At 36.1% G+C, this 17,903-nt stretch overlaps 2 protein-coding genes across 2 annotated transcripts; both read right to left on the bottom strand.

Annotated features, from left to right (window-relative positions):
* Nucleotides 1-6,039: 6,039 nt before the first annotated feature.
* LOC132175196 (high mobility group B protein 6) lies at nucleotides 6,040-8,676 on the bottom strand. Its single transcript, XM_059587064.2, has 9 exons — nucleotides 8,121-8,676; nucleotides 7,723-7,851; nucleotides 7,363-7,631; nucleotides 7,178-7,283; nucleotides 7,022-7,087; nucleotides 6,766-6,936; nucleotides 6,595-6,695; nucleotides 6,408-6,492; nucleotides 6,040-6,328 (listed from the first exon to the last, which is right to left on the bottom strand). The coding sequence occupies exons 1-9, from the start codon at nucleotides 8,589-8,591 to the stop codon at nucleotides 6,200-6,202; spliced, it is 1,527 nt and encodes a 508-aa protein (XP_059443047.2). The 5' UTR covers nucleotides 8,592-8,676; the 3' UTR covers nucleotides 6,040-6,199.
* A 1,476-nt stretch (nucleotides 8,677-10,152) lies between these two features.
* Nucleotides 10,153-14,961, bottom strand: TBL23 (TRICHOME BIREFRINGENCE-LIKE 23). The gene is made up of 3 exons (XM_059586727.2): nucleotides 14,391-14,961; nucleotides 13,504-13,781; nucleotides 10,153-11,404 (listed from the first exon to the last, which is right to left on the bottom strand). Exons 1-3 carry the CDS (start codon nucleotides 14,737-14,739, stop codon nucleotides 10,631-10,633), a joined length of 1,401 nt encoding a protein of 466 aa, XP_059442710.1. The 5' UTR covers nucleotides 14,740-14,961; the 3' UTR covers nucleotides 10,153-10,630.
* Between the last annotated feature and the right edge of the window lie 2,942 nt (nucleotides 14,962-17,903).

The raw sequence follows: 17,903 nt of genomic DNA, 5'->3' as shown, positions 1-17,903 counted from the left end.
GCTTCTCAAAGTTGGGTTTCATTATCAGAGTTTTAACGCTCAAGATTATCCATTCGAAATTCTACTTCAGCTGTTGGGTCCAAGTAGTACCTCGAAATGTTTTGCCCTAAGTGCTATCGACACTTGGGTATAAGCTTTTCTAGGGAGTATTTCCTTTCTTGTCTTTTGTGTATTTATGCATCTCTGTCTACACTTTTCTTTTCTTTTCTTTTTTTGAGTGCTTGCATATATGCGTATGTATAGACAAGTGATTAATTAAGTCTGAAAAATCAATCCCAAATGTTGCATATAAAGAGGCATAATGCCGAAAGATGCATAAAAGAATAATATATTTTGACATTTATTTAAATAATTTCCACACATTTAACAAATCAAATATGCAATTGTATGATTTCATTGTTGGTGTTTATATGCAAAAAACTCAACCACATATTAAAGCTTTCATGTGAAATCGATAAAATACATGTTATATCACCTCTTGATTTTTTGTTCCATGGAATGGGCCTTTTCTTTTTGTGCAGAATCGATAGATCAGAAAGATAGACATGCATTCTTATATGAACCCTTGCTACTTTCAAGATTTTAAAGGCAATGGATCAAAAAGACGAAATATGACCACATCTCTTTACTGTCAATATTTCTTCTTTTTTAATTTATTAGATATGAATGTTGCCAAGAATTCGTCTCGATAAATTGAAAATTGCTATGAGTAAGCAAATAAGAAAGAGAAGGCAAAGTATAAATTTATCTTGCTTTTTATGAAGATCAACATACACCTTCGTAGATCCATTTCCTGGTGTGGCAGTCTCGAACTTTCCCTTTTTATTGATCTGCAACAATTTGGCAAAAGAGAGCATGTGCATCCAAGTAATAGCAATGATATTTTTCAATCACTGAGATGAGAAGCAAGAAAATTAAGCCCTCATTTTTACTTACACTATTATAGCATGCACATATGTTAATTAGAGATAAAACATCGATCTCCTTTTTTTTTTTTTTTTTTGACTTCCATCAAACACATATGAAGGAATAGATCTTTCAACTTCCATTTTACGTCATAAATGTATTTATTGGAAAAATTGTATTATTCTTAAAATTGCAAGGACACTAATTAGTAATAAAAATATTGGTATTTGTGCTCCAATTTGTTTTGGAGCGAAGTGCTTGTATAAAGGAAGAAAACTTATTGAGTTGTTTCACAGCCAAAAGCACAATTTTATATCAGATTTGATGTTCAAGTATTTATTTTTATTAAAATACTCTCATCAAAACACATATATTCATCCATGCCTTAAATTGCAAACAAGCATAATTAACTTTTTAGAAGATAAGTTAATGTGGACTTATCTCATTTATCTGGTGACCCTTTAGGTCCGCTAGGTGAGGAACAACCCTTCAAGTCTGTTGGGTGAGGAACGGCCCTTCGGGTTCGTCAGTAAGGAACGACCCTTCAGTTCCGTTGGGTGACGAATGACCCTTCAGATCCATCGGTTGAGGAACGACCCTTCAGGTACATCGGGTAAGGAACGGCCCTTCGAGTCCGTTGGTGAGGAACGACCCTTCAGCTTCGTCAGTGAGGAACGGCCCTTTGGGTTAGTCTCCAAAAATCACTGCCGCCCGCAATGTGGGAGCCATTTAGTTGATAGGCTAGGTTGTCTAGCTTGGCTTGGAACTATGGTTGGAAGGCATCCATATGAGTATCAGTGGAGCCGTCCTCTGTTGTTGCAGGTGGCCTCTTAGGTCCGTTGGCTTTTTTGGCTGTGGTCCGTCCTCTGTTGAATCCTCCGGGTGCTGAAGACTGGGGACCCAGCTGGATTTTCCTCAGTTTCAAGATTGCAGACGTCATGCTGATTGATGTTTTCCAACTGGGAGGGGGAACGACAGTATCGTCGGCTTGGCCTTGAAATCTCGTGGCTACCATTCGTGACTTTTGTCATGTTTGAACTTTGGATCATTAGATGATCCTCGTTCCCACAGATGGCGCCAAATGTTGAGACAGTTATTAACCCTGGTAGCACTCAATTCAAAGCCTGCTAAGAACGAAAAAGGATCAGTAATGACAGACCACGAGATGGGGGGTGTGGCGGTCGTGCCACCTCCGATGCCTGTGTGAGAGTTTGATTATGACAAGAGTAATAAAATAAGGAAATAATGAGCAATAATAAGAGTAAGAGAATGAGTATGTATCTGTATCATAAGATGACTCCTCCTTCTATGAAGGCTATGAGTGGGTGAACTCTAGTGGAACTCTCACTTGAATCCCTTGATTCGCGGGAGTGGTTGAAACCCATATTATCATTTGAGATAATATGGGAGATTTAAGTAGATAGGATATTATGTATTTAGACTCCTTTTGAGAGATATTTAGTTGATTGCTCTTGATTTGGGTTGTAACTCCCAAATTGGGTTGTTTGGAGAGTGATCATGCTCCCTTGATTATAAGGGTATGTGATTCTGCATGCAAGCATTTTGATATGGTGCATAACCGCATGCTTGATTGTGGACCTGATACGATTGAGTGATTGTGTTAGGATTTCCTGGGCTTTGGGCTTTAATGCCTTGGTGTCTTGGCGAGCCATGGGCCTCTTATTCGAAGTGGGCCTTTTGGTTTGGGCTTTGGGATATATTTTGTATCAACAACCAAGATCATTTTATATATATATATATATATATATATATATAAAATCATTTTGAAAATGTTAAAGACTTTGATGATAAGGAGGGGGGGACGACTTGGCACCTTTTGATTGGAGAATGAAAACCGCTCCCGCGTCATCTTCACGGTGGTTCTTGGGGAAAGGGTCACCCTTTGGAGGCTTCGCCATTGATATTGGGCGAGATAAAGAGATAGAGAAGAGAGAGGGGTGCGCAAGATAAGGATGGCAATTGCCTCAAGAGCGCATGTTAGTTATAGGCGGAGAGGAGATGCCGCGTGGAGTTGGTGGGGGCGTCGTGGTGGTGTTGAGAGTAAGCTACTAAAGTGCGCTGGGAGCTAGGTGCCCTTTACCGTGCGCCTACACACATCTTTATATACAAAATGTGAAGCATCACATTCTCCCATCTCCATATGAAGATTGAGTTGGAGACTCTATGAATATGGTTTTTGGCCCTTACCGTAGTCTTTAGGTCATAAAAAACAATCAAAATAATTTTTTTTAAATAAAAAATTTTGAAAGAACCGAAGAAACAAAAAAAAAATTGGCTGGCCCCGCCCATCAAATTTCGTGGCTCGTACCCTGATTACAAGGGTCTTGAAGTCATTATAGATTACTTGCATCAACACTCAACAGAATCCATCAATCTTAAAAGGCCTTTGGATATTTTCATAAAGGATAAAAAAAGTGAGGCTCGTACTTTCTTCTAGTGCTTTGGTTGAAAGAAGGGGAAACCTGGGATGCCGAGTGGGTGGCATGAAAACGACAGTGTGCGTTAGTGGGTGGCATGCAGGATAGTGTCAATCTTCTTCATCTTCTAGAACAAACATCAGTGGCCATCGGATCAATTTATTGCTTGTGCAAAATCTTTATAAACCACAGTAAATTTCTAAGGCCCATTGCTAGCTATCTAGTTTTCCCGGAGCTCTTTCAATTTTGTTCAATTGGTGTCAACTGCGTTAGAGCAAAGTAATATGCCTTCACCATACAATAGAGCACACAATTTGTATAAGCCGGAAGGCTTTTGAGAAAGATAGTAAAAGAAAATTTGTAAGTGATGTTTTTATTAGAGTTGAACACCGCTCCCAGCGGACACGTTTTAGCCCTACGCTGATCCCGTATCCGCCTCTCGTTGGAGAGTGGTTTTAAAAGTTGCCTACCCATCCATGGGAGATGGAAACCAATCGTATCCCGCCCTTAGTAGACATGACTTTTTTTTAGGTCTCGTCCATTTAACCAATAATATAAATTCAACCGTTAATGCCTATGTACATGTGCTTCTCACACACACACACACACACACACACACACACACACATATATATATATATATATATCCGAATGTACACAAGTCGGCATTAATAATTAATTCATATTCTTTCCACTTTTTTTTTTTTTTTTTTTTTTTTTTTTTTTTTTTAATGTCACTCCTTTTGTTAGACATGTTAATTTCTTGCATAAATCTTCCATAAAGAAACATTCTCAAGATGAAAACTATACATGCATATATACTCATATTAATTTTAAAAAACATTCTAACATTTATGTTGAGGGTAAAATCAGCCTTTCACTGGTGTGGGAGTTCAAGCTGCTGAGAATTTGTTTCTTTTACAGCCAGAAAGCTCCTATTTATGCTTTGAGTGTCTTGTAATGCTTTGACTATGGGATTCGGATAGCTGCCGTAGTTTTGGTACATTTTTAAACTACAGTAGGAAGGGAATAAATAATAAATATAATAAATAAATTATTAAAAAATAAAAATTATAAACAAATCAATAATTAAAAAACTAAAAATATTAAAAACTTAAAAAATTAAAACAAAAATAAAGGAATAAAGAAAACCGCAAGGCCGGAATGGGGTGGACAAACCACCCATGACTATTAGGGGTGGTCCAGCCACCTAGAAGGAAAAAAAAAAAAAAAAAAAAACTGAGTTTGATTTTTACATGGAGGTGGTTTGCCCACTTCGAAAGGTGCTCCAAGGATTAGGATTTCAGGCACTGCTCCAAAAATTGCTCATCAACTTTTTCTCAAATCCTGACCATTCAATATCATTCAACAATCATAATTTCGTCACGTGTGCCAACTAAAAATAAATAATATTTAAATAACAAAATATTATTTATTTTTTTAAAATATATATATATATATATATATATATATATATATAAAACAGAATATTAAAATATTAAAATTAAATAGAGTGGCCGGCCACTCCAATTGAGCCATGTGGGTGACAAAAGCCACCCAGCCCCTAAGAGTGGCTTCGGCCACCCCTATGGCCAAAACCAAAAAAGTCCTTGGGATGGCTTCGGCCACCCCATGCCTCAATTAGCCACCCTAGTTTTTTTAAATTTAAATTTTAATATTTTAATATTTTGTTTTATATATAATTTTTAAAAAAGAAATAATATTCTATTATTTATCTTTAATTGAAACGTGTAACAAAATTGTGGCGATTAAATGATATTGGATAGCTAGGATTTGAGAAAAAGCTTATGGGCAATTTTTGGAGCATTGTTGGAGATCCTCATCCGTGCTCCAAATGTCACAAATGCCATTTCTGCACATCATCTTCTCTCGCCATCAACAACCTTTCTCCTCATCTTCTCCATATCCCCTTTCCTTCTGAACTTTCTACAAACACTTGATCTCCCTCTCTTCCTTACCCGTTTGTAAGGTCTATTCTCAGATCTGTACCCTGAAATCCACAAGCCCATGGATCTAGCCCCGGAAGAGCTCCAATTCCTGAGGATCCCAGACCTCCTGAGAGAAGCAACCTCCATCCCAAAGCTGTCACCAAAGACCTTCTACCTTATCACCCTGACCCTCATCTTCCCTCTGTCCTTTGCCAAAATGGGGTGGACGGCCACCCCACTTTGGCCAAGCCACCCTTTGGTTTTCTTTTTTCTTTTACTTTTTGTTTTAATATTTTAATATTTTTAGAAACGGTGCAGCGGGAAGGAAATAATGGGTGGGTGGGTTTTTTAAAAATATAATAAATAAATCATTAAAAAATAAAAATTATAAACAGATCAATAATTAAAAAACAAAAAATATTAAAATATTAAAACAAATGCGGTTGTTTGCACTACTTCATTGAAGCCGAATCCTTGATTATGTATGGAGTACAGATTGAAAGGTATAGGGAGGAATATCACGTGTGACGATAAAAAAAAAAAATAATAATAAAATAAAAATAAAAATGTCATTTCTAGCATAAACTCCCATTGCTCTCTGGCTTTGTTAGTTGAAACAAAATCTTTATGCAAATTTTGTAGAAATTGCTCATGTCCGTCTAATATCTGTTGGATCCTAAAGTGTTTCAACTAAGTAGCCAACAACAGTTGAAATAAAGCTAAACAATACTTGAAAACATCAATAGTGGATCAAATGGACTAGAGAGTTTGAATTAAGACTGTTAGTACAAAGTTGCCATTACTTGAAATACAGCCAAACAATTTTCAAAACATCAACAAATATTAGGCTATCAAACTGATAGCCAAGTACAAGATGTTCAATGCAACACACTTGAACATCATGTTTCATTCTTGGAGTTCGTGACCCAAGGTTGCAGCAGCAGATCTATTGTATTCCTCCAATTCCTTCTTGTAGGCCTCCATTGCCTCAGCAGCTTTATCATTCCAAGTTTTTTTCTCTTCTTCACTCAGTTCCTATAACCAAGCAGCAAGAGATTAATAAAAGAAGAATGTTTCATATTGTCACCCAACAAGTTCTTTGAGAAACACATACCTTCCATTTCACAGAAATCAAAGCATTGAGGGTAGAGTTGTTGATCCCTTGTCGCTCCTCCAACAAACTCTTCCTTGCATCCTTGCTGCATAAATAAGTAAGCATAATAATATTGTCATATTTGAAACCTCAAATAATTCATGACACCACACTTCATGTTTTGCTTTTGCCATTGTAAAGATTTTACCTGAATAAAATGAATGACGATGCAGGCCTTTTAGGCTTGTTGGGGTCAGAATTCTTGTCTCCCTTCTGCTGCTTCTTCTTTTTCTGATTCTCTTTCGTTTTCTGCGCACATTTGATATCTTGATTAGTAGCTGCAAAACTACAACAAAGAGTTTCATTTGTTATAAAGAACCTTGATTATGTTTTCAGTTTTCTCCTTCTTCTTCAGAAGCTGCAATGCCTCCTGCTTCTGAAGCTTCATCTGCTCTTCCTCATCCTTTCTAAGATTGGCAGCTTCTTCATCCTTCATCTGTTTGTAAGCCTCCATTTCTTGCATATACTTTTCCTTGTTCTTCTTTGCTATCTGCAAGTTTCAAAGAGTTTTTTAAGTCATAATAGCTGGGGCAGAAAAAGGAAAAAGTTTGTGTCTGAAAGTGAAGTTTATTAACCTCTTCATAAGGCGCTCTCTTCTCTTCTGTCATGTTTTTCCACTCTTCACCAGTGATCTTCGCAGCCTATTGAAGGAACCCAAATTGAACAAATTAGAAGACCAGATGACTAACAACTCAAAGAATTTTGCAAATGGGCATTGTGATTATAATCACCTCTAAAATGCTCTTGCTCTCTGCCAGCAGAGCAGCCCGCCTCTCGTTTGTGAACAGGAAAAATGCTGACATAGGATGCTTAGGTTTCAATGGATCCTTCTCTTTCCTGAGAACAAAAAATCAGAAATGTTATTAATGATGTGATGAGAGAGAGAATTGAGAGAGCCATGGAAAATGGGATTTACGTCTTCTTGGTTTCTTTTTCTGCTTCTTGTTTGAACTGGACATACTGTTCAAGCAACTCCATAGCAGTCTTCTGTTTGTTCTCCTCATCGAAGAGCTTCATGGCTTCACACTGGCGCTTCTCCTTCGCCATCACTTGCAAATAAGCTTCCTTTTCGGCCTGATACTTGTCCTCATAAGGCTTCTTCTCTTCTGCAGTTACATTCTTCCATTTTGCCCCCAAAATGTTTGAAATTTCTTTGAATTCAGCCTCTGGATTCTCTTTCTTGATCTGCATCAAAAACCCCACCAGCAAAATTACTCAGATGTACATGAATCCAAAAATCTTGTTCAATTGTCAAAATCCATTTCTCTGTTTTTACCTCATTCCACTGATCTTTGCACCATAGGATGTAAGGTGGAGAAGGCTTTTTCCGTTCAGGGCAACCCTTCTTCTTCTTTTCTTTCTTGTCTTGTTCCTTGTCTCTCAGAGATTGACCAATAGGGAAAGTCTGAACAAAGCACAAGACAGATAGAAATGATATAAAATTTCAGATCCTATTCCATTTTCAAGTTCTTTATATTCATTTTCCTACAATTTCTGAGCAACCAAACTAAAATGGCAGGAAATGAAAAAGACGATGTGGATTTCAAGGAAGATCAACAAAGAAGCATCAAAATAGACCTTTCAGAACCATACATCAAGAACTAAATTTTAAAACTTTTCTCCATTTTCTAAGCAACCAAACAAAAAAGAAAAAAGAAAGTCAAGAAAACGAACCATTGTGGGTTTGAACTCCTTCAACTTCTGCAACTTCTTCAACTCCATCTGAAGCTTCTCCTGCTGTCGGCCCCTGTTCTCAAGCTCTTCCTCCTTCTGCTGCAGCATCTCATCCTTGGCCTTCAAGAGCTCCTCGGTCTTCTCCTTCTCGAGCCTCAGCTGCTGCAGCTTCTCTTGCATTTCCAGCAAGTCTTGCTCAAAAGATTGCTGCTTTTGCTTTGACTGTTTTTTGGAGGCCGCTGCTTTGCTTTTCTTGGGCGAAGACCGTGGCTGCGAGAGGCTCTCGTGGTTCTCCTTTTCTGGGTGGTCATCGGCCGGGGGAACCGGGCTCGGAGATGGCTGGGAGATCTTCCCGACCATGATGTTGGCCTCATTGGCTGATGGGTTTTTCTCCTTCAGTGCCTTCCTCGTGTTCCTTGGCCTCCTTGTAGGGACTGGGTCAATGGGCATCTCAGCGACGGTCTCAGCCATGGTCGTAGAGAGAAAGAGAGGAAGAGAGATATTTGCGGTTTGGGAATTTGCTGTTAAGGGTGTGATTTGGGTTACTGTGAAGAGAGGGGGTTTGTATAGGGAGGGCATCCAACGGTAGCTTTTTTCAAATTTCAAATGGATTGTTCAGAATTGAAAAGCTGTTTGGGGTCCGGAAGATCTTTGGAGTTAGGAGTGTTAAATCATAATTTGACCGTTGGAGACTGAGAAATAATTCTTACGACTACGTAAGAGAGCAATTTGAAATTTTGCCTTTCCTCACTTACCAAATATGCATGAAAACCACGTATGGTTGGATTGTCTTGGAAATAGTGAGACGAGATTCTCTAAATTTCTGTTTAAAATAACGAAAATGATAAAGTCACAACTTAAATTCAATTTTAGCTCAATTTTTTTCCTAAGTTTTTTTTTTTTTAAAAAAAAAAAAAAACTGCCTTGCGGAGGAGAAAGAGCCTTAAACTAGAGAGAGAGAAATTTGGTCTAGAAGTTAGACCAAAATTGAGTTTAAGTTGTAGTTCTATCACAGCTCTTAAAATAATTAACTTATCTTTTTTAATTTTAGCTAATAACTTTTTCAATGCATTTTTTATCAGATTAATTATTATTTTTCTAGGATTAGGCTTAATATATATAAACTACAACATCTATGCTATTATCGGGGGTTGAGATTTTATTTCAAGTGAAATTAAAACTAGACCCTTAAAAAAAATACAGCATACAGCACCTAAGCCAAAAAAAAAAAAAAAAAAAAAAAAAAAAAATTCTATATCATTTAAATATTATTTTGTTATTATTTTATTTTACATAATAAAGCATAAAGAGAGGGGAAGATAGTGGGAAATAGAAATTAAAAAGAAAAAGAGAAGCAATCTGCATCAATGCATAAGTATTTGGTTTAAACATTTGGATGGACACATTTTTTATGTTTTTGGTTAATCATTTTACATACAACTCTAAAATACACAAGTCACTATGACTGGGCTATATTAATATGACTGGGCTATATTAAACAAGATAAGGTGGTGGGACTTTAAAAAAAATTATAATTTGCTGCACACGGGATGGGATTTGGATTGGAACAGAAAATAACCAAATTAGGCCTTAATTTGCACAAAAATTTAGCATTTTATGAATTGTAGCCAATATGGTATGGAGATATTTTGAAATATATATAATATATCAAAAAACTTTACAGCCAAAAATCAAGAAATTATTTGAAATATCAAAATTGTACCACATATCAAATCCACAAAGAACTGAGAACATATAGTCACTCAATTTACTCAGTGTTCGGATGAGCTTTAAGATTGAACATTTTATATGACCTGTGGTATTAAGTAATACTAAAAGTATGACTTTTTTTCTATCTGCTCAAAGGTGATATGACTTTTAAAATCATCATTGAATCAAAATTCAAAAGTGAGCATCCTCAAATTCAATGGTAATTTTCAAAACCATATCACTTCTAGAAGTAAAAGATGAACAAAAATCTTACCTCTAGCATTACTCCTTTAACCCTACATGTCCACCCTGTGCATAAGATGATTTAGACATACAAGTTGTCTCAAAGACCTCAATGGCTAACTATGATCCTTCTGAATGGAATTAGCAGCCACCCATTATAGTAGAAATATGCATTCTTTTTCTGTTCCTTGTATTGATATGGAGCTCTCAACTTTAGATGCAATCAGAGTTTACTTTTGAATTTGTGATTATAAAATAAATTATAGTTAGAAACAGAGATTATACAATTAACCCTGTCTTCCTTTCTGCAATGCCATACACTTTTTGCATAGAAGATACATTCCCAGACAGGCCAGTGGACACAAAACAAATAACCGAGGGAAACTCAGCACAGGTATACCTGAAAAGGGAAGCATAGAATACTGCAATAGAAGTGGTGGGAATCTACCATTTGCCTACATCTCCAGCATGAATAATTTTCTTGCATTGAATATTTTCTCATATCCTGAAATGGAGAACATAGGTTTCATCCATCAAAACTTAATTTGGTTGAATTCCTAGCCATTTACCACCATCTCCATTATCAAATCATTCCAAGAGTCTATTGGCCCAGGTAGGCACCAATGCAAACAGTCAGTCTGAACTTTTGCATTTTTGTCCTGTGCAAAGGGATGGAACTCTCTATATGAACCTGGATGCCCATCAGGCCGCAACAATGAAAGCAATGTCGGGTCAAAAAGTTTAAGTTTAACCCCATTTCTGGAAGCTTCCGGTGCCGCCTTCTCAAACTCCTCTAGTTCTATGTTACGCAGAAGCTTGTTCAAGTCCTTCAATTCAATCTCACCTTCTTTGACTGGTGCTGTTTTGGGGCAAATACCTCCACTAGACCACTCCCCATTCTCGAAGTGATCTGGTGTGGATGTCCTGAAAAATATCATGCCCTTGTGATTCGACGTTGCTATGAAGTTTAGTACAGATCGGAGTGCTTTGGGATAAGCAAAAACAAACCCCAACTGTGTCAAATTCCTTTTAGGACAGTAATGGCAGCCCACAACAGTGTTGTTCTCATGATAGACTGAAGATTTGAGAAACCATTTCCCAGTTGAAAATATCATGTAGTCCAAGTTCTGATATAGATCTGTCCATTTCTTGTCAAGTTCATCAAGATGCAGCTCAACTTCAGATGTTGAAACACCATTGAAGTCCTCAAAAATATCAGCTTTTACAAGGAAAGGGGACCAGAGAACTGAGATAGTGAAGTTGTACGAGGGAAAGTGCCATCCTTTGGACCTATAGTCTTCATCATGGTAAACTTGAACAGCTTGTTCCACCTGAAGGATGACAGTTCAACTGAACAAGTCAGACAATCCTGTAATGCCATATTTGAAAATGATAACACCTCGAATAATGTTACTCTTCACACCCATTATAATGTTACTCTTCACACTCATTTCACATCGACTGATGTGATGTGTTTTAAGTATCTTCTCATATCAGCCAATTAAAAAAAAACAAAAACAAAAGAAAAACCACTTAAAACACGACAAGTCAGTAAATGTGAAATTGGTATAAAGAATAGCATTACTCTAAAATCTCCCACATCATGCTTCCTAACAAGAATCACCCACCATAGAAGGCATTGAGCAGATCAGCATAAACATCACTTGGCACTTATTTGTAAATCAGACAATGAATATAAGTCTCTACGTGCTGATGCAATGAGTAGTTTAACATCACTAATACTTGATAAACTGACAAAACTAAAGTAATAGTTACAATCTTAATATTCAAAAGAAAGAATTTGAAATCTAAACAACATAATCAATAACGCCACCATTGTCATTAGATCATGTGGAAGTGTCAAAGAGAATGAACCCTGGACCTCTTAAAAGCAAATGGCCCAAGTATAGACCAATTGGGAGTCATATAGGTCATGTAATAGCCAATGTTACCAGTAACAGAGCTTTCATGACTTCCATGTTAAGCAGCTGCATTAAATTCCATTCAGGAAAAAAAATGTAAATCCATTTAGATACTGCATATCAGCAAATAGCTAATGGGAAATAATGAGGTTTATATTGAAGGGGTATGATCTGTCGTGTATATACTTATGAGGTTTGTGTCCCACATTCAAAAAACATAAACAAAAATAGTAGTTAATATACCTAAGTGGACCTAAGCCCACTAGCTTAGGCTTTTAGGCTAGAAGTGGTGTCCTAATATATATATTAACATACTCTTGTTTGACTCTCTTGATGTTTCTCTTCCCAACAATTGTTATTAGAGCCCATGGTTAACTTTCGTTGTTGCTGATACGAGTGTCTTAATTTGACGTTTTTAGTTTGACTCTGGTAAAAACTAGAAAGAGTATCATTTCTCTTGAAGTACGTGTGACACTCTTGTGTTGTGTGAGGGGGAGTTAAGTCAATGTGAAAGAGACTTAGAAGTAAATGAGAAATTTGTTGTGTATACACACTTGTGATGTTTGTATCTCACATTGAGAAAGTATAAAAAAAAATTGTAGTTAATATACCTAAGTAGATCTAAGCCCATTAGCTTAGGCTTTTGAACTAAAAGTAGTGTCCTAAAATTTATATTAACTAACTCTTGTTTGACTCCCTTAGTGTTTTTCTCCCCAACATGATCTCACACTATAAAAGTTCAGCAGATGAGATAAGAGAACTGAAATTAAAAACAGGGGAAAGACAAGACAGCCAATTGGAAATTATTAGACATCTATTGAGCAACCAAGATCAGTAAGTTCCAGAAGATGCACAAGCAAGGAAACAAAAAAAAAAAAAAAAAGGCTTTTTCTCACTCCAATTCAGTAAAGAGTCAAACCGAAGAATTAACTTTGCGAATTTAAAAGATGCTAAATGGTGATGGTATTAATAGGCCACTTTGATGAATGAACTTTATAGGAATTCAGTTCCATATATAATCAACACAAGCGCACACAAAGAGAAATGGTGGCCCATAATTAGAATAAGAAATTCCATTGACAACCATCTCCATTATAGAACCCTTATTTTCTAATTCATAGAAACAAACAAAACAATAGGGTGAAAGATGATTACTAAATATAAAACGAATATAATGCCTCTAAATTAGTATGAAGGTACCAATATTGTCGTAGTGCAAAAGCCAAATCGTTAAAGTGGCTTAAGGAATGGAGTACGTCATCTAATGATTATGGCACAAAATTTTCACGGGGATCACATTTATGGAAACTAAAATTTCAATATGCATCATAAGTACTGAAATTTTCTCTATGGCGGACTTATTTGTTCCTACTTTCACAAATAATAAATGATACAGTGATAAACCACAAAAATAACATAATGGGGAAAAAAAATAGTGAAGACAGGACAAGCTTCTTGTTCAATTATCCACATCCAACACTCAAATATGCTATAACAATAACTCGTACCGTCGATAGCATGCAAAGCAATGACTGCACATGGTTGCGTGATATTGAATCACCAATTAGTGCCCATCTTTTGTTCCTCATAATCTCAAGAAATCTCTGTGGATCAAAAGGCGGTAAGTCACAATCTCTTGGATTCCACCTCCAGTATAGGTACCCTGTATCTGGCCGCCCATTATTCATACAATTCTGATGACTTTCAATGAACGAGCAGCTCTGATTAGTGTAAATAGGACCTGATGGGTTTGGTATCCAATCCCCAGTAAAAAGATCACATTTTCCTGCAAAAGTTTTGAGCAACCAAACTTTATTTTTATCAACTACAAAATGGACAATACAATTATAAGAGAATCAACAAAATCTGATGTGGGAATCGTCAATTATAACAGAATCAACTTTAGCAGCAGTTTGTGTAATATACTTTAATTATTCTACTCAACCATTGGAAATCGGTCCAGTTCAACTCTGGAAGTCCATCATAATTGGTTAATTGATTAATGTAAATGAGTTCTACAATTGTTAATTTCATTTGCATCATTATCATCACGTTGCATTATAAAACCCCTCAATCAATCATTGCGTAACTAAAAGTCCTCTTGATTGAGGCATTACCAAACCCATTCAAAGACACTCGGCTCACAGATAAACAATAAAACATACATTATTATTATTCACAAAAAAAGCAATAACAAAACCCACAAAAATGCTAAACCACCAAACCATTCATATTGCATAGATCTCAAACTACTTTCAATTGTTAATTCTTCTAGCCACACTTGTCAATAATGGTAACTGACCCTTTATCTGATCTACTAGTGCATCCAATACTACAACCCAGAGGAAAAAAAAAAACAAATAAAACCCAACAAAGAGTAGCCGAAGTCAATTACCTCTGGGAGGTACCTGATCTCCACTTTCTTGAACTGGCACAGAAACAGGTGTTGGAACAACAGGTGACTTTGGAAGCAGAGTCTTCTCGGCAATGGGGTTTTCTTCTGGAAGCACAGTTTTCTCGGAAGAAGGGGTTTCTTCTGGAAGCACATTCTTCTCGGCAAAAGGGGTTTCTTCTGGAACCACAGTCTTCTCGGCAAAAGGGGTTTGTTCTAAGACTGGAGAAAGCCGTGTGGACCGAAAGAAAACGAGACGAAAAGCAAGACCCATCAGCAGAATGGCAACCACCAGCTTCACCAGCATATGATTTTGCTTGCTTCGAAGCCACTGCTTCCAATTCAGCTTCATTTTCTTCGCCAACGCTCGCTTTGCTCTGAGCTCCACAGTGAAATCCAAGGCTTTGGGATTGAATTGCCGCTTAACTACGATGAGCTATCGAGCTAAGAATCCAAACTGGGATCAGGAAATCAGGTTGGTATTAATGCGAGAATAGATCAAGTGACCGACATTGAAGACTGAAGTGTGTTTGTTAAATATTTATCCCCTGATTAAATAATAGCCGTGATTGTAGGGAACAGACAAGCTTCACTGCCAAGGAGAAAAAAATAACAAAAGAAAATCAGTTGTAAAAGCTTTACGGACACTTTTAAATCTACAATGAAACGAAAAAAAAATCAGTGTCCTAGAATAACGCCGTAGCAGTGAAAACTATACTTTTTATTTACAATGTTTCCACACTTTTTCAACGGGATATATAATTTTTAAAAAGTGATAATGTGAGTAGTTAAAAAATATGGGGTGAAATGTTTTTTACAATTATGTAAAACTAATAAAAAAAAAAATTACCTTTAATTAAAAAAATTTAAATGTAAAAAATAGTAATAATTAAAAAAAATAAAAAAATCCTTAGCTAACTCTCGGCTAAGACCAGCCATGGGTCTGGTGTTTTTTTTTTTTTTTTACTTTAAAAAATGGTATTTTGGGGATTTTGGCATCTTTTGTTAAGATTTAACGAAAAATTATAACGAAGGTGTAACATTGCAAACTTTTAAAATATAAAAACTCAATATTGCAACTTTTTAATGAATGAAGATATAATTGCAAAAGTGATCAAATAATAAAAAATAAGTGAATTCTGAGAGCCCCTCGGTAGTGGTGTAAAACATCATTTTTACAATATCTAATAAAAAATTGACACATCAGCTAAAAATGCTAGATATAATAGAAATGAAAACAACAAATTTTTCAAGGGTTAAATACTCCAAACCCCCTTAGGGTTTTTCAACTTTATTTTTTTCCCCTCTGAGGTTTCATTTTTATCATAGGAGGTCCCTGTGGTTTTGATAAGTGACCAAATTAGTCCATCCGTTAGTTGACCGTTAGGACTGACACGTGGACCAATCAGACGTCGACACGTGACACATACATTAATTTTTTTAAAAAAAATTTTTTAAAAAATGTATTTAAAAAAAAAATGGAAAAAAATTGGGGGTGACTCTTTGGCCATGGGGGTGGCCTGGCCACCCCCAATGTTTTCCGTTTCTTTTTTTTTTTTTAAATGCATTTTTTTTATTTAAAAAAAATACTTTTTTAAAAAAAAAAAATTTAAAAATAATAATATATGTGCCATGTGTCGACGTCTGATTGATCCACGTGTCAGTCATAATGGTCAACTAACGGATGGACTAATTTGATCACTTATTAAAACCACATGGACTTCCTGTGATAAAAATGAAACCCCATGGAAGAAAAAATAAAGTTGAAAAATTCTAAGGGGGTTTGGAGTATTTAACTCATTTTTCAACCAAACCCACCCATCTATCCCTCTTCTCCTTCATTCTAACCCAAATTCACCCACGAAGGTTGGGGCTTGATCGAGTGCGGCTGGACTATGGGTGTTTGGCACACTCTCAACAAGTCTCTCTGATCTCTCTTTGCCTACTCTCATCATGGGCTCCTTGAAACTCATTTTATTGTTTTTAGCAACAATACCCTAGAGCTTTTGACATTACCTAGAGGAAGGCCAAAAAACATTAGACGAAGTTTACTGAAATTTTGTGCTTGGCTTTCTGCAATTGATTGTTTTCTACAGTAATTTATGTAGATGCTATAGGAGGTTGTTGTTTTGGTTTGGTTTGTTTTTGTTGCCTTCTTGCTAGAACTGGAGTTTTCTGGTTGGGGTGGGTTTTTTTTAGTTGTGTTGGTGAAGCAATTGGAGTATACTGGTAGAGATGATGGGTTGTAAATTGTTATTGTTTTTGATTGAACAAATTCAATATGTTATATTAGTAAATGACACATTTAGTCCCCAAGAGATAATTCAATCGGCTGGAAACCACGCCTTATAAAGCGGAGGTTACTAGTTCGAACCCCTCTTCCCTCTTGTGTGGGGATGTCAAGAAAAAAAAAAAAAGTAAATGAAACATTTAGGGGTGGAACTAACATTTAGAGCTTGAGGAGGTAAAACTAAAATATTAGGGGGTGGTTAAACTTCTAATTTAAAAAATAAAATAAATAAACACCTTTATAAGGGCATTTTTTAAAATTTTCAAGAAAACACCCCAAATCCCCATGTAGTTCCACCCCTGGAAACATTGTATCTGGTACTGTAGGAGAAAGACAAATACAATACGTTATACTTGTAAATGAAACATTGTTGTTGAGCTTCATTGTATTTCTCCTATAGTACCAGATACAATAATGTTTCATTTACATATATAATGTATTGTATTTGTCCATCAACAACTTCAAAACAACAACAAAAATAATATATAACTTCACCAAAACATCAACAACCAAACTTCTAACAAAACATTTAACAACAAACTCCCAAAAACTTATCAAAAATATTAAATTTCGGGTTAGAGAACATGCCCTTTTGAAGCCTCCTCAATCAAGCCCTCTTTCTCTCTTTGTGGTTTGGATGAAGGAATGAAAAGGAAATAAACTTTCCTTCATTTTTTTTTTCTTGGTTTAAACTAACATTTTAAAGCTTGAAAATTTGACCTTTTTGGATCAAGCATGTGGAAACTGTATTACATTAGGCGCCAAATATCACCTACTTACACGTGCCAGACTTGACATTTCGAACGAGCATGCACCATGTTTGAACAAGCTATGACCGATTAAATCTTGGCCGTCCATCTTCACTTACAGCTCCACATGGCAGATATCATTCTCGTTCAAATGCACTTTCCAAGTTTCTAGCCCTTGCCACATACAGATTCTTTCTTGTTCGAACAAGCTCCAATCTCATTGGAATGATACATTTATTAATTTCTAAGAGGTTTTCATCCAAACTTGATACTTTATTGATTAAGAACCTACAAGCATTGTGTATTCCATCTATTATACCTTAATTTTTCTCGATTTCTCATTATAATATCCATTTTTATCTAAATTTTACCTACAATGATTAACTAATACTCGCCCTTACAAACTATAATTAATTTTGTTCTAGGTAGCATGTTAGGTCAAATTTGGCAATTAATATTGATAATAAAATGTCGCAC

The sequence above is a fragment of the Corylus avellana genome, chromosome 3, assembly GCF_965113065.1.
Source record: "Corylus avellana chromosome 3, dhCorAvel1.hap1.2, whole genome shotgun sequence".
NCBI lineage: Eukaryota > Viridiplantae > Streptophyta > Magnoliopsida > Fagales > Betulaceae > Corylus > Corylus avellana.
Note: the sequence above shows the minus strand (reverse complement) of the source record. Positions and strands in the feature narration are given on the sequence as shown.

Bases quoted from the DNA above. Each gene is read 5' to 3' on its own strand.
- TBL23 (XM_059586727.2), bottom strand. From the start codon at position 14,739: ATGAAGCTGAATTGGAAGCAGTGGCTTCGAAGCAAGCAAAATCATATG. The intron at 13,782-14,390 runs GTAATTGACTTC...AAACTTTTGCAG, and splicing joins AGATCAGGTACCTCCCAGAG to GAAAATGTGATCTTTTTACT. The intron at 11,405-13,503 runs GTACGAGTTATT...GTCATCCTTCAG, and splicing joins TGCTTTGCATGCTATCGACG to GTGGAACAAGCTGTTCAAGT.
- LOC132175196 (XM_059587064.2), bottom strand. From the start codon at position 8,591: ATGGCTGAGACCGTCGCTGAGATGCCCATTGACCCAGTCCCTACAAGG. The intron at 7,284-7,362 runs GTAAATCCCATT...TTTTGTTCTCAG, and splicing joins GAAAAAGAAACCAAGAAGAC to GAAAGAGAAGGATCCATTGA. The intron at 6,493-6,594 runs GTAAAATCTTTA...TTATTTATGCAG, and splicing joins TCGTCATTCATTTTATTCAG to CAAGGATGCAAGGAAGAGTT.